Below are 16,046 nucleotides of genomic sequence, written 5' to 3'. Positions count from 1 at the left end.
GCACCGCGAACGCGCTCGGATGGGCAAGCGATAGGCGGCGCGCCGTTTTGGGAAGCGAAAAAAAAATACAACGGAGAGACATCGGCGCATGAAAAAAATTCCACATATTCCCGAAGTGTTGAAGCACAGGCCAAACAAGAGAAATGATCGAAAAAGGCGCGCGTTTTAAAAATAAACGCTATGCCGTACATGTACGACGAAAACCCTTTGGTACCAGGAAGCTTCTGCCGTACATGTACGGCGAAAACCCTGAAGGGGTTAATAACGTCAATGCGGCGACGGCTCCTGCAAAAATGCGCCCTCACCTCCTTTTATAAAATTGGTAATTGCGTTTATTGTCGCGTGATCGCCACAACGCCGTTGTTCACCTGCATATTGTACTACTAATTTACAGTTAAAGGTGTAAAAGATTGATAAAAATGCTCTTTTCCTAAAAGTTGCTTTATGATGTATGGTACCCTGCAAACTTCAGCGATCGTGTTCTAAGATAACTTTCCTAGTAATTAGAGCAGTGAGAAAAAAAAAGGAAAAAAAAAACGAATTGCAGTGGCAGAATAATTTTTTTTTGTTGCTTTTTACCATGAAAATGTAAATTTCTATGTGCAAGCGACGCTGTCAACAGCGTTGGGCGAACTCGGTCTAGAACCTTGTACTTGGAGGGCCAGTTGGTACATGTTACTGCGATGAACACAGCGCGGAAACGGGACGGAAGAATGTGTTGTTTGTGTCAGTGTAGTTTGGTTCTTACCTTCCGTCCCGTTTTCCCGATGTTTTCAGCGCTTTAAGCGTTGTTTGTCCGCATACCGTGCTCAAACAACTGTCACTCTGGCCCAGGCGCGAAATCGCGCCTAAGCTAAGGGTATTGCCCTAGACACTGTCGAATTCGGTAATAGTGAGGCGTTTTAAGCCAATCAGAGAGATGCAGCAGCGGCACTCTGGATCAATCAGAGCTGATACGATGGCGAATTCCGATATTGTCTATGGGTGATATCTTACAACGATTCGAAAAGGGAACCGCTCGTCCTTGCGTGATTGGACAGAATAGAGTTTGCGTCAGCAAAAGAGTGATAGTGACCATGCAATCACGGCCTCGGATGCGGGAGATAATGGGTTCGATTCCCAGTGTCACCGCGACACCCACCGGTTTTTCTAATCCCCGGCCTGGCGCTAGGTATTGCGGGGACTCATTTCTCGAGAAGGTGGCCTCTCCCTCCTTTCACTTCCCTCTCCTCCCGCCCCCACAACGCTGCGCCGTGCTCCTTATGCGGGAGGTACAGGGTTAGAATCCCAGTGCTGCCAGGCACCCACCGGTACTCCTAGTGGGAATAGAGGTACCCCGGCATGGCGCTCGTACTTCCATCCCCATTACTTGTCGTGGGTACTCATTTCTCGAGAAGGTGGCCGCTCTTTTCTCGCTCTCCATCCCTCCCCCCCCCCCCCTCAACACTGCGCCGTGCTCCCTTACTGGTTGCGGAAATAAGCGTCTTTACTTGAAGATGCGTCTTTCTTCTCAAACCACTATGCATATACTGCAATCACGCGAGGTCAGGAAAACCGCTTCGCTTTCCAAATCGTTATAACAAGAATGAGAACAAGAATGGTATCCAAAGTGTGCCCGAACATTCGTGGTTCGGATCCTACCGGCGGAAAGGGTGCTTTATCGTCCACTTAATTTTTTTTTCAACTGAGGTCATAATCATTACGATACAGTCAAAAAGGACAGTTAATGTTCCCTGTGCATTCCTTGGTTTCATTGGTTGCAGGCCCGTAGCCAGGAATTTTTTTTCAGGGGGGGGGGGCACTTGCTGAAAACCTTGTCTTTTTGAGAAAAACACCTATTTTTATTATTTATTTTTGGTAAAAACACATACTTCACCAAAATTACGGGCCCCCCCCCCCCCTGGCTACGGGCCTGATTGGTTGTGCATAAGAAAAGAAACGAGCTCCTCGATGCCCTTCTTTCATCCGAACATGGTGGCGGCATTTGCGCCGTATTCTGTGACAATCACTCTCGGGTCTCGGCAGCAGTGTCGCTCAGCGCTACGTGTGGCATCTCGCTTACTCAATGACTGAAGCGACTATCTGCCCGCTTTCCATAAAGGCGACAACTCCGAAAAGTAATCGTCTCGGAATACGGCCCAAGCTTGATGCGACCGCGAATTTCTGTGAAGGCAGTTGTGTGCAACTAGGCCTAGAGTTACTGTATATGCTACCTTCTCTGTCCATTATAGGCACCGTGCATACGTTAGGAGCCGCCACAGTCGCGCGCGGCGTCCAGCGCCACAGCGGCCACGGCAGCAAACTTGACGGGATATGGGAGCAGACGACGCAAGCGGCAGCAAGCCTCTGCGCCGTGTTCTGGTGCTTCGCTCGACGCGTTTTCGTTTCCGTTCGCTTTCAAAAGACGTTAAATTGTTAGCAGCTGCCACAGACCCTTGATGTTAGAGGGTATGCTTCTTTTCGCCAGACCTCGTGCACCCTCAGGGGAACGCGGCAGCATAGAATGCATGAGCAAGGGAAGACGACACGGAGGCTACGGGCACGTTGAGCGAAACTGCGCGCCGCTTCACTAAACGATCACAGCTTGTCACCCTCAGGCTAACGTGGCCGCAGACTTCGCGGCTGCTTGAAAGAGACAACACCGGCGACTACATTGCGTTCACTGCGCCGATTTCAACCAGTGCAGCCGAGCGGTCGTCACAGCGGCTGTTAGCTAGCCATGGCACTGCAAAGCGTGTCAATTATTATTACATTTGGGTTCAGAGAGCTACGTGCTATAGATGGTTTCTTCCGAGGAGCTAATTTAAATAAGGGCAGAGAGCTTCTCGATCTAAGCGAGGCTGGCGAGGCATGTTCACGGCTTCGTGGAAGAGACGTTGCACGGCGGATCGTCAGTCACGGGGAAGTGCGCACCACAGATGCGAATGAACGGGCCGGGAAGATCCGTGAAAAATGAGGTATGTCGCTTAAATTTGCTTTTTCTTAGTTACAGGCCATGTAAGGTTTTCTTATCACTTAAAGCAGGGACATCCGTGCGGCCAACTGGGAGTGCCGTGCCGGAGTCGCAGGAAAGTATAAAACCGCCTGAATAAAATTACTTGCGCATCGAAGACAAGCAAACCGCGATAATGGGGCTTTCCTTTAATTAAAAACATCTGCCCGAAACACTCAACTATGGCAATCACAAAAGAAAAAATTGAGCGATTTTTTTTTTCTTCTCTCCTTTTGTCAGCTTCATTACAAATAATCTGGAGGAACTTCTGCCTCTACAGTTAGGCCAAAGAGCATCGACGTCGAGCATGTGCTGAGGTTTTTCTGCAGCACTGAGTGCACTTTGTCTGACGTGCTCCGGGCAGAGGCCAGCGACGCGGCATCGCAGTCCCACCTCATGCTCCTTCCTGCCTCTACTCAAACGCTGAGCTTGTTTGTTTTGAAACGGATTATTTGCTCATTTTTATGTAGGCTCTCAGGCAAGCTGCTGAGGATATACAAGCAGTATGTCGAAGTGCCGCATCAGGAAGTGGCCGAACTGTCAGCACGCATGTTATTAAACAGAAATGCTTCGGCAAATGAGCGTTTCTTCATAATTACTGCGACAAAGGTGTGAAGTAATACCTTTTGACACTTCGTCTTGGCAATGAGTCTGCTCTGCGATGTACATTTAGTGCACTTATTTAGGCCGGCACATTTTTTTTTTCTTTTTTGTATCTCCAAGGCGCACAGGGTAATTGACATGCTAGGCAAACGTGCAGATTGCGTATGGTCTCTGATTGGAAACCAGTAAAATCGCGTACCTGGAGAATTTCTGTAGGTGTTACTGCACCTTACAACGCAGCAATTATTCTTAGAGTTTGGCATAACCGACACAAAACGAACAGCCCGCGAGAAGGCCGCGCGCCGTCATCGCGGCACCGTTGAGCGAGCAGGGCGAGCGGGTGAGAGTATCCCGTCAAGTCTGCGCTTGTTGCCGCTAGGGCCGCCTTCATTGGCGGCGGAGTTACGTCTGCACGGAGCCTTATGCGTCTATACGTTAATTCTAGAGTATGGCGGCCTTCCTAAAGCCTCTGAAATCGTCCCGCCAACGAGAGTGGGACTCTGGTTCCTGCACAACCGTTTGATGCTGCCCGAAAAGCGACCGGAAGCGACGCTATGCCGTTGCAAGCAGCCCGGCCGCGCGCAGCGCCCAGCAAAACATTCCTGCGGGGGTGGGGGGCTGCCCTTTTAGCACGTTTGTGTGTGTGTGTTTTATGTGTGCGCACATATATGTACCCATACAAAATGCACAAATTGAGGGCAGGGGGTGTGAGATAGCTTGGTCCATCGCCGCAGACAACGCAGCCACACACAGCCGCACGCATATGCCATACGAGTCTCGCGTACAAGGGCACTTTCGATTGAGATGGAATATCGCGACTGCTATTGGCTCCCTTCTGCATCGCGCAAATGAGCCAAAAGCGATGAAGAAACTGGATCTCGATAGGCCTTGACCGCTATCGAAAGTGCACCGCGTGACACCCCGTGTCGCTTCACTACTGAGTACCGCGCAAATACGACATCAAAACAAAAATATTTCACGCCCTACAAACTCAAATAAGTACTATGCGCGGCTGAAGGAACGCGGCATTAACTGGGTTAACACGCCAGTTAATACTCGGGTGAAGACAAATTTTGAGGAAGGTTTGGCTGATCAAACGCGGCATTAACTGGGTTAACACGCCAGTTAATACTCGGTTGAAGACAAATTTTGAAGTTGAAGGTTCGGCTGATCAACAATAAGCAATCAACCGAGCGCCTCTGAGTTTCTCCTTCCCCAGAAGAAGCTGACCCGGTTTGCTAACCGTCCTCAAAAGCGCATCTCTTGCGTCCCTGCTTCAATAGCGCCGTTCTAACAACGCTGTAAAGAAATACAAAACACACACTTCGACAAAACCAGTAAAAGGCGGACGTTCGAACAGCGATATCTGGCAACCACTCCTCCGCCTGCGGCCCGCTTGGGCGGTCACAAAACGAAAATGTAAACCTCAACACCAGCGAAAACCGACAGAGAAAAAAAAATTATAGATCGCACACACACGGCGTTCTCAGGGTCTTACAAACCCTAAGGCAGTTTGTTTTTGCCAAATAACGCGCGCGAACTGAACTGTGCTTCCTCGAAGGAAAACGCAACGCTCCGCTACAACGCGATCGTTTCGTAAGCGCGTAGTACGCAACCAACCAAACACACATGCCTCGGCAAGCCCCGGTAAAAACTAGCGCGGGCTACAAGATCACGCCCTACTTGTCCCAGTTTTAGCGTTGCTCGGGGACATCTGCGATCACGGTGACCCGCGCAATGCAAGCAAACAGAATGTATTACGGTCGGTTTGTATTTCCAAACACATTTTTCCTTCCTCGCGCCGTAATAAAGAGGTCAGGGAAGAAATGTCGAATAAAGGAACGGTACCGTAGCCGGCGGCGGCTCTTGCGTCACAGCCCGAGCAAGGAGTTGCTGCTGCTACGCGCACGTCTTTTGTTTACGCGCATGCGGAACATTTAGTCGGCGTAGATCGCGATACTGAGTTATGTTTACGTGCTTTCGCAAGTGCGACAACGCAGTTCACCCGCTAACAATCACCGAAGCCTGCTGCGACAGATGCGCGAGTTTCGAAATGAAGCACCACGGGCACAGGCATTACACGCGATGATGCAGGAGCCTGTCGCAATACCAGTTTTCTCCTTTTTTAACTCGCACAGCCAGCCAACGGAGGGGACGCGCACTAGAATCGGGCAAACAAGATCAAACGGGAAGGAGGGGGGGGGGGGGGGGTGAGCCCCGCGGGAAGAGACGCTGCGGCGGTGCGATGGCCGTTGCTTCACGGCACCGCCGCACGCAAAAACTTCCCGATATCGAGAGCGCGCGCGCTTCCGAACGCAGGGCCGCGAACTCTCGAGCGCGCGGGGCACGCGGCGACGAACGTGTCACCTGCTCAAACGTAAACACGGCTGTGTGCATTCCGATCGCTGCGATGCCGCTGGCCAGCGCCTGTCAACGGCGAGGATGGTCAAGGCAACGCCAGCGTACGCGCGGCCTGGAAGAAACCGCGTCACCACCTCATAAAGATCGCGCCCGTTCTCCCGAACGCGATCGGCCGCGACGGACCACCTGACGTCGCCAAGACGGAAAGCCCGCCACGGGCGATTCCGCACATACGCTGCCATGACGGCGATCGCTGCCGCAATCTTGGCCAAATACAGGAGCAACATAAAGTCTCTCCCTGCCCCCATCCCCGATTTTCCGTACCAACCGACCCCCTCTTTCCGCACCCCCTTTGTCCGTTCATCGGCGCAGGCAACACACACACATCAGAGGGAGGGCGCGAAAAATACAAAACGTCAAGCGCGCTTACCTTTGTCGCAGGAACTGGACGACGCTACCGTTAGCAGACAACACAGCAACGTGATTCTCGACGCCATAAATCCATCAACTGCAGATACTCCATAAAATCACCCACACGGTTAAATCTCTCGGCCCGACCTGAACCACACGCGCGCATACGAATACACACGCACACACGCGCACACAGCGAGTCGTGCGGGCCGTGCGGCCGCTCTTCCACAACGGCTGTTCCGTTCGCAGCGCTCACTCCCCCTCGCGTGTTCGACGTTGCTCGACAGGGTTTGCAAGCTTTTTCGTTCCCCGCGTGAGCGAGTGTTGCTTGTCGTACTGGAAACGGGTCAAATAGTGCGCACTGTATCAGTCTACATCGGCGCCGTTTAGAGCGTAATTTCAAAGCTGTATAAAGGCATGCGCGGAATTTCGAGGGGTTGCCGATGCCAGGCGCAAAAGCTCAGAAAGCAGAACGAACATCTGAGGAGGGCTGAGGCTGAGATCGGCTGCAATTCAATAGTGGTTTTGTACGGCCCGAGAGCAGCGTACATTTGGATTTCAGTGGGGTGATTCGTTTTCTAGAGGCACTAGGGCGCACTACAAAACAATAAGTGCGCATCCAAGGAAATCGGCTCGAAGCTTACGGATGCGGAACACGCATCGCATTCTCAGCGTGCCGTCCCATTTAACGCATCTTGTTTGACAAAAGGATCACGCGCGCTGGAGACGATCCTTCCGCTACGATTTTATTGTTGTTTAGCGCGTTCATCTACCTGCTGATTGACCATGGCTTCCTACATCTTTAATTTGCTGGGGGAATTGATTAATGCGTCAGCCCGCATGCTGGGAGACAGAAATGTAAACACGAAAAGAGCGCAAACAGGATGCAAGGCCAGCTGCTTAACTTTGCGCGAGCGTTGCTGATTCCTCTCAACCTCCTTCGTTTGACGAGTTGGTACTATCGATCTCGTTTCGCTTCCGTTCAGGTGCGCTGCAGTAACCGCAAGAAACGAAGCGCTACAGCGAAAGTTTTGATGTCAAACATCGAAGCCAATAATTGCGCAGACGACACTAAACCTGACTGAACTGAACTTGTGGGCGTGCACTTTTCAACGGGCGCCTAATGCGGCTAATGCGAAAAAGAAAGATAAATAATAATAATAATAATAATAATAAAATGAAAAACGCAACAAAATAACGTTAAAAAAACTAAAAAAAAAAGGTTGTGTGCTGCCATCTGATGTCATAAACGTAACACACGCAACAGCCTTTGAGATCACCGAAGCGTGTTTTTCATGGTGTTTTTATATTTTGAAGGTCAAGTAGCAATTAACGCTGCAAATGTTAAGTGCACATGATTCAAATAATTTTTTATCTTCAAGCTTAAATTATACGTGTCTTTAAATAAAAATTGTTTTTACGGCTTGTTAAAAGAAACAAATCGGAAGCCGATCCGTAAGCCATTTCGTTTGGGAGTTCGTGCGTGTTGGCGTCTGTCTTTTGTCGTTGGCGTCGGGTGCGTTCGAATAAGGTTTGTGCACGTATTACTAATGTGTTCTGTAGATACGGAGAAATTTAAATCGTGCACGTTGTCGCTAGCTAAGTAAACCCATGACGAACATTCTCTTTTGACCGGTGGCGACGTTCGCGCCTATGCCTAAGCGACTCGCCGGCCGGCGAATGGCGGTCGACCTTCTCGTTCCATCATACAATCGCGTACTTCGTCTACCGTGCTCTGTGTATCGTATGCGGCGCACTGAAGCTGCGTCGCTTGGTGACCATAGAACTACGCAGCATTTCTGTATTTCGAATGGTACTCGAACGCGCATAGCTGTTGAGAACTAGAGCGTTTGGAAACTTTCGTACGGGGGTTTGTTCGCCTGCGTAGCGATAAATACGCATCTCATTCTCTCATCCTTGTGGCTTACCGTGATGCGTGTGAAGAACGGGCCAACCTTGAGACCAATCGTCTGATCTCAATCTAAGGGAAACGTTACTTCATTGCTTTTAATTTGTTAAAATGTTAACTTGTTTTTCTGTTTCATTTCGTCAGCATTTATATCGAATCTGTTATTTTTGTGTGTTTCTGTTTATTTTCGTACGCATTTTGTATTTTATGTACTGTAAGTTTTTGTAGGCATTCCTTTCACTGTCTAATATGCTATGCACTTTTTTTTTATCACGTATATTACCACTTGTGTGTTTCTAATTCAAAATATGTGGTTGTTTGCATTTATTCTTTTCTTTTTTTATCTCATTGTATATCAGACAATTGTCATGATTGTGTTTGTTTCATTCTTTTATTCTAATGTCTCCCCGTTTATAGTGCCCTCTTTGAGGGCCTTAAGGGTATTTCGAATTTAAAAAGAAAAAGGTACGTTAGTTGCAATTTTTTTAATGAAAGCGTTTGTTGTGTTTCGCGTGGGGTAGTCATCAGATAAGAAAATGAGAATATGATCGCACGTGTTAGTGCCTGATCGGAGTTCACGTCTGTTCTCGAATTCTAGTTAAGGTTGTCGTCTGTATTGATTGTGTCTCCAGGTTCATCGAAATGAGAGGCGGAATGAGAGGAAGGGGACGGGCTGGTCGGCCAGGAGGAATGTTCAAGCCGAAAGTTTTTGTTCCGCACCTGCCGTTTGACTACTACGTGGTAAGCAGCTGACTTCCTGTACCCTCAGTGTTATGCCAAAAGCTGTTCTAAATGTGCAGTGAAATACTTTACCCTCAATAAAGGAGCCTCAAAGTTATGCGACCCATTTCTCCTACTGTTGAGGCAAACACTTTCCCATTACTCAACACGTTGCGAGTTTGCTTGATGGGCTTGCGTAACGTCAAAGATGTATGTGGCTTCTGCTACTTATGAGGGCCACTGACATTGAAACTTTTGAATAAGTAACATGAACACAACCTTTTGCCCAATTTTGTCGCGAAAACCTGCTGAAGCATGGGCATCTGGGCCGGTTGGTTCGTAACGTGGGGGGTGGGGGGGGGGGGGTGGGGGCACAGGGAACAGGACGCAATCCTTTCTTTACTTGCATTCTGTCCTTTGCGCTGTTTACCCAGCAAAAAAACTAGGGTGAAATCAACAAACTCTTCACTATTTCTTAGTTTTCTAAAGATGCTTAGTAACTTCAGTGTTATTTAGAACTCGGCAACCCAGGCCAGTGATGAAGGTTGGTGCGTGAAGTTCCAATTTATCTCGCAACAACTTCTGCAGTTTCTAGATGACTAAATTTAAAAGACAGTAGTTTGCTCTGCTGCTGCAGTCATGTTATTTCATCAGTAAGGCATTAAGAGGTATTATCTAGCTTGGTACTGTCGCTATGGATGTGAGCTTCTCTTGAAACACACTGACTGATCTACTCATCTCTGTTGCAGTGTGAGCAGCATTTTCAGAAGGTCAAACCACCACCTGATGATAATGCACTGACTCAGGTAAAACTTCTTGCTGTTTCATATTCGCGGTATGTCTACGCACCGTAACTGAGCCTTGCCGTTTGTTACTCTTGCAGGCCCTTTTGAAGAAAAACCAGGACCTGACTCCTACATCTGCAGAGCAGACATCAATTTTGAACCTCATGAACAAGATTCAGTCTGTGCTGGACACACTCATTGTTTCTCCGAAAACTCTGGATGCCTGCGTGAGTTGTGGTCATCTTGTAAACGGGACATTGATTGCATCATGGAAAAAAAAATGCTTTTAACCATTCTGAAGCTTCATTTGTGTGCTTTCTAAACTTTTAACTATTTTGCAGCAAATTGAAGAAAGCCGTCAAGTGGGCTCCTTCAAGAAAGGCACCATGATGATTGGCAACAACGTCGCCGACATTGTCGTCATCCTCAAGACACTTCCAACAGGTAGCTTACTCTCCAACTCTTTTTGAGGAGACGTTCATAGGTTGTGCTTGAAGGTTGTTCTCAATTGGGGTAGGGATGGGCGAATATTCAAACGAATATTACAGTAGTATTCGAATTCGCTTCGATACAAATTTAGATTATTTAAAATTTCAAAGTATTCGATATGAACGAATATATGTATACATTTGACCGCACATAACTCCCTTTAGAGGTGGTTTCACTTGCTGCTGAGCTGTGAACGTTGCTGTGCTGTGAAACTCATCCAGGGAAAATCTGCACTGCTGCGAAGCCACACTTCAAGGTTAAATGTACATATTTATTTAATTTTAAAAGCGTGTTATATGAGCTAAGTATAATAATTTTTATATTGTAACGTATTGTACCACTTATAACTTGCACCCTATTCAAATCTTGATACTATTCAAGGCTACTTCATTTCAAACCAAAAAAAGTGACATTCACTCATACTTAGTTCCAATCCTTAAAAATATTGTACAAGGGTCATGACAAAACTGCTCATTTTTCTTAATAATATGCGGTAAATACTAGGGGTGTGCAAATATTCAAAATTTCAAATATTTTTCTAATAGTGCTTGCTATTCAATTCGATTTGCACTGGAATTTTACTATTCGAACTTCCCAAAAATAAATACAGTCAACGTCCGATTGAAAGTTACCCCTGCAGATTTTCAATATGCTTCACCTCATTACATTCTCGTATTGCGGCAAAGTTGCCTTTCAAGCTTTATTACTGTCGAACTTTGCGAAGACACAGTAAACGTCCGATTGGAAGTGAGTGGTCCCTAGATTTTCAATATGCTTCACCTCATCACACCCCGGTATTGCAGCAAAGCTGCCTTTCAAGCTCTGTTACGGTCGAACTTTGCCAAGAGACAGTCAACGTCCGATTGGAAGTGGTCCCTAGAGTTTCGATATGCTCCACCTCATCACACCCCAGTATTGCGGCAAAGCTGCCTTTCAAGCTCTGCTACAGTCGCAAATGTACTAACTCAAGAAAACGCTGGTTCCAACATGGGGATGAAAGATGTCGCAGAGGTGGGGGCTCAATTAATGCTGTTTTGGACCTGAAACTTTGGCAGGAAGTCCGAAAATCCGGAAGCCGAAGCTTTTCAGCATCCAAAATTTCAGATGTTCTTAAATATCGATGTCTACGAGGCACATTTGGAACTCCAGACTTGAAGGGAGCACACCCTCGTCCGCCATATCAGTTGGGCTTCCACAGAAGTTGAAAGAGGAGGAGAGGCTGAGGAAATGGCATCTTTGCCTATCGCATGTAAAGTGTTGTCGGCAACACTTTGGTTGCACCAAATCATGTACGTAAATACAATTTGGCCTCTACATTGCCTAATTCATGATAAGACAACTATGAAACACCACCCCGCGAGTGCTTCATCAACCTAGCGAAAAGAAACACTTTCATGTTGCTATCTCATAAGAATACGCTTAGGAATCCTCTCTAACTTTTTTTTCTGCTATTTCGCTTCGAAGTATTAGAAAAATATTCGATTCTATTCGCACTCGCACTTCAATACAGTAAAACCTCGTTAATTCGAAGGCCTCGGGACCGAGAAAAATATCCCAATTAAGCGGGATTCCCAATTATCCGAAACAACGCGAAATCAAAGAAATCAGCCAGAAAACGTGATGTACGGAAGTCACACCTTTATTGTGGCAAGTCAGCCTACTTGGAGAAAAATTCCTCCATGGGTGACTGACGCGTTCGGTAGTTCCCAGCACTGAAAGTCATATTTTCCAGCCTGTCAATGAGGCGCAGCATCTCAGCCTCGCCGCCGTTGCACTCGACGAAGCTGCGCACAACACTCAAGGCATCGATGACATCCGCCAAAGGGGGTGCTCGGGAGGGCTCGTCATCGCTGTCAACATTAGAGGCCGAATCGGTCGATCTCGCAGCTATCTCGCTGTCGATGTCGGCGTAACACGTCTGCACTGTGCACTCGACATTTGCGTACTCGGAGAATCCGATTGGAGTGCACTCCTCGTCCGCGTGCAAAGCCTCATATCGAGCGGAGAGAGTCTCCCCTTCTTCATCAAACGGGCAAGTGACAGCGGTGACAGCAAACTCAGCGGAGGTTGCCTCTTCTTTCACAAAACTGGCGTGCTCAAAACACCGTCGAATAACGGTGGCCTCCACCTGCCTCCATGCGTGAACAATGAGGCAAATACCACCGAGGAGGTCAATGTTATACTCCTTTCCGTTGTCATAGCAAAGGAGCATTCGCTTCAACAGATTGTAGCGACATATTTTCCTGGTATGGTGTATGACGCCCTGGTCCATCGGCTGCGATAGCGACATCGTGTTCGGGGGTAGAAAGACCAGCCTGATTGCCTGCAGGTTCTGAATGTCTCCGTGAGCTGGGCAGTTATCGACGACGAACAAAACGCTGCGCCCTGCGGCCGCAAACTTGCGGTCAAGGTGCCGCACGTATTCTTCAAAGAGTGCAGCCGTCATCCAAGCTTTCTTGTTGTTTTTATAGATCAGGTCATCCTTGGATGGCAGTCGTGCATTTTTGAAACAACGAGGCTTTTCTGTCTTCCCAATAACAAGCAGTGGCAGCTTGTGCTCACCGCACATGCTTGCACCAAACAAAACAGTGATTCTATCTTTGTTCTGTTTCCGCCCCTTAATGTCTGCCTCCTTCAAAGCGAACGTCTTCGTAGGCAACATTTTGTAGAACAGAGCAGCTTCATCAAGGTTGTAAACATCTGCTGCTTCGTACTTGGCGAGTAGTGGAGCCAAGGTGTGCTGCTTCCAGCCGTCGACAACAGACTGATCCGCGCTGCCACTCTCGCCACAAACAGTCACGAATGTCAGGTTGTTGCGCTCCTTAAATCGGCAAAACCATCCATTGCTGCATTTAAACTCAGAATGTCCAAGTTGCAGCGCCAGCTGGTTGGCCTTCTCACGCAATATGGTCCCATTCACAGGAAGGTGTGCTGCGTTGGCTTTCTGCAGCCAGTCGATCAGAGCTGCTTTGACGAGTGCGTCTTGCTGTAAGCATTGAGAATTTTCTCCTTATTCTTGATGATGTTGCACAGCGTTGACAGAGGCACGTGGTGCTTTTCGGCGAGAGCCGGTTTCGACGCCGTCGACTTGCCGGCCTCTTCAATTAAGCACACCTTTTCGTGCAGGGACAAGCTCTTGTACTTCGGCATCTTCCTTCCAAGCACACCTGAATCAACTAATTCACAGGGAAGACACTCAAGCGGAGACAGGAGACAAATGGAGCAGTCGCACCGAATCGCACAATGCTCGCCAGCCGACATCCAAATGGCACAAAGACTCCACAAAACATTCAATCACTTCGCTAGAGTGGCTAACATCGCTGTTGAGATGATGATGATCATGATCGCAACCGCACGCATCGCCGCCTGGCAATTGCTAAAACATGGCGTCTACGACGTATTTCCGGTAAAAAAAAACATGGCCTTCGAGATCCGTACATCAAAAAAAAAAATGCATGTTTTAGTTACAGCCTCCGAGATTCGCAACACCCTTTGCATATCTTGGAAGTCGCGGCCAAGTGTGCCAATTAACCGGGAAGTCGCAGACTGGCCGCACCAATTATTCGGTTAAATTTACATGTAAAAATTTGGGACCGCGCAAATAATACAAATTATCCGGGATTCCCAATTAACCGAGTACAAATTACCGAGGTTTTACTGTATTTGAAATTGCTTCGCACCCAGAATTTTGCTATTCCCAGAGCTCTAGTAAATACTATTCGAACTATTCGATTCGAAATTATTCGACCAAATCACTATTTGCTTCGGATTTGCTTCGAACCTCAAATTCACTATTCGCCCATCCCTAAATTTGGGCAAATGTATAGTTGTCGCAACAAGCGGAGCAACAAAGCTCTTCACTCCAGTTAACTCTGGGACATCCTGCTTAAAAACTGGGTTCCAGCAGGAGAGCCCTCATCCTAAGCTGGCGAGGAGACGTAGACTATGGAATATGTTCCTCCGTAGACACATAGGAACATATTAGAATATTGAACGAACCTGAGCTTCTAAAGTGTTCCACAGATATGGAACCATGTCGACTTCTGATACAGCCAGCACAACAATGCGCTGAACGACTTGGGCAAAAAGCAGGCCACTAGTTGCCTGTCTGTTATTTGTTCAAGTGCTCCTATGGTATTGCAAGCCTCTAATGCATGCGACATTGAAAGGTTGCTGAACCTTGCCATCTACGATCCACTTTTAAAACCACATGTGCCAGCGACATTTCTAATTTCTTTGCTTGTGCATTCCACAGGTGAAGCAGTCCAAGCTTTGGCAAACAAAGTCCAGGAAGACATCAAGGCTATGGATCCCAGTTTAAGTAAGATGATGTTTTCAGTCGCATTCGATATTCAGACATCGGCATAAATGAGCTCAACATGTCCTCCTTTTCCCTTCTAAGAAAAGGCCGCTTGACTTCTGGCTTGCAGCATTTATTTCTTTGCCTCTAAGATCTTGTTCCTGAATTAGTCCAATATACAGTGATTTTTATTTACCGTATAAACGCGTGTAAGGGCCGCACCCGTGTAAGGGCCGCACCCCGTTTTTTTGAAGTGCATATTCTAAAAAAAAAAAAAAAAAAAAAACGCGTAAGGGCCGCACCCACACTTTCCTCAACCAATACGTATTCAAAATGCGCGCGCGCGTAAGCTTCTAGGCGTAGTCGATAGATGGCGCAAGAAAACGCAACCATCATCATCGTCACCAGAGTATATTTAAAATATTCGTGTTAAGATGTTCGTGAAGTGGGCTAAAAATTTTAACTTTTTTATTAGTATTTATAGACCCACCAACTAAAGGTTAAAGCAGGATTTTATCTTTAGCTTCTCACATCTCTATACAAACGCGCTATCGGCGCTATCCATATCGGCATTAGCATCACCAACTTTGGCATGGCGTTCGCGTTGTTCGGTTTGTGATTGTGCAGTTAGCAGTTCAGCCAACCATTTGCTGTAGTTTTCTGCACTGTTCGATGACCTTCGTGCTAGCTTGTTTTCTACACGGCGTTCACGTTTTGGCAAGATGGGCAAGTACCTGAATAGCTACACTGCTGGCTATAAGTTGAAGGTGATCGAGTATGCTCTCGAGCATCGGAAACGTGCCGCCGGTAGAAAATTAGACGTTGACGAGAAGTGTGTTCGACGTTGGTGTGCTCAAAAAGAAGCCTTGCGAAACACCAACAGCACTAAGCGCGCTTTCCGAGGAGAGCAGTGCAAGTTTCCCGATTTGGAAGAAGACTTGCTCCGCTATGTGACTGAAGTGCGGAATGATGGTCTTGCACTCACAACGGACATGCTGCGTGTGAAGGGACTAGCCTTGGCGACTGTACTTGGGTGGATCCTATCTGCGTGGAGCTCGGTGTCGACGGACATTGCGTCCCGAAGTTTTAAAGTCGCCGGGATATCTAACAGCTTGGATGGCACGGAAGATGACTGCTTGTGGGGTGACGGCGCTTCGCAGCACACCATCTCATCTCGGACTCCAAGCCTGAGGACTCGCCGAGTGACGACGATTGAGCTTGTATGTCGCAAGAAATGTCGTATACTGCAATAAACGCTCTTCGTTCGCTAACTGGTGCGTTTTTACTTAAAAAAAAAATGTCGCGTGTATGGGCCGCACCCTGAAAATAGGCCCTCATTTCTTGAAAAAAAAGTGCGGCCCTTACACGCGTTTATACGGTATTTATGGTTTCTGCTACCATACCATATTCTTGGTAATCTTGCTCTATAGTCTTCAAGGTATGTGGTCACCTTCTGTAGTTTTTCTTATTCTTTTG

General features: G+C 47.6%; 2 protein-coding genes across 2 annotated transcripts in view; one reads left to right on the top strand and one right to left on the bottom strand.

Moving 5' to 3' along the window:
• LOC119393761 (protogenin) overlaps nt 1-6,603 on the bottom strand; it is a 338,054-nt gene extending 331,451 nt beyond the window's left edge. Inside the window, exon 1 of the mRNA XM_037660896.2 lies at nt 6,387-6,603. Coding sequence (XP_037516824.1) covers nt 6,387-6,453 — 67 coding nt within the window. The 5' untranslated portion in view covers nt 6,454-6,603. The remainder of the gene's footprint in view (nt 1-6,386) is intronic.
• A 1,211-nt stretch (nt 6,604-7,814) lies between these two features.
• The window catches only part of LOC119393760 (interleukin enhancer-binding factor 2), a 28,561-nt gene continuing 20,329 nt past the window's right edge, over nt 7,815-16,046 (top strand). The window contains exons 1-6 of the mRNA XM_037660895.2: nt 7,815-7,898; nt 8,909-9,017; nt 9,746-9,802; nt 9,880-10,008; nt 10,123-10,225; nt 14,526-14,591. Of these exons, the coding sequence (XP_037516823.1) occupies nt 8,919-9,017; nt 9,746-9,802; nt 9,880-10,008; nt 10,123-10,225; nt 14,526-14,591 (454 nt within the window). The 5' untranslated portion in view covers nt 7,815-7,898; nt 8,909-8,918. The remainder of the gene's footprint in view (nt 7,899-8,908; nt 9,018-9,745; nt 9,803-9,879; nt 10,009-10,122; nt 10,226-14,525; nt 14,592-16,046) is intronic.

This window comes from Rhipicephalus sanguineus, chromosome 5, assembly GCF_013339695.2.
Source record: "Rhipicephalus sanguineus isolate Rsan-2018 chromosome 5, BIME_Rsan_1.4, whole genome shotgun sequence".
NCBI lineage: Eukaryota > Metazoa > Arthropoda > Arachnida > Ixodida > Ixodidae > Rhipicephalus > Rhipicephalus sanguineus.
This window is presented reverse-complemented; position numbering and strand designations above follow the sequence as displayed.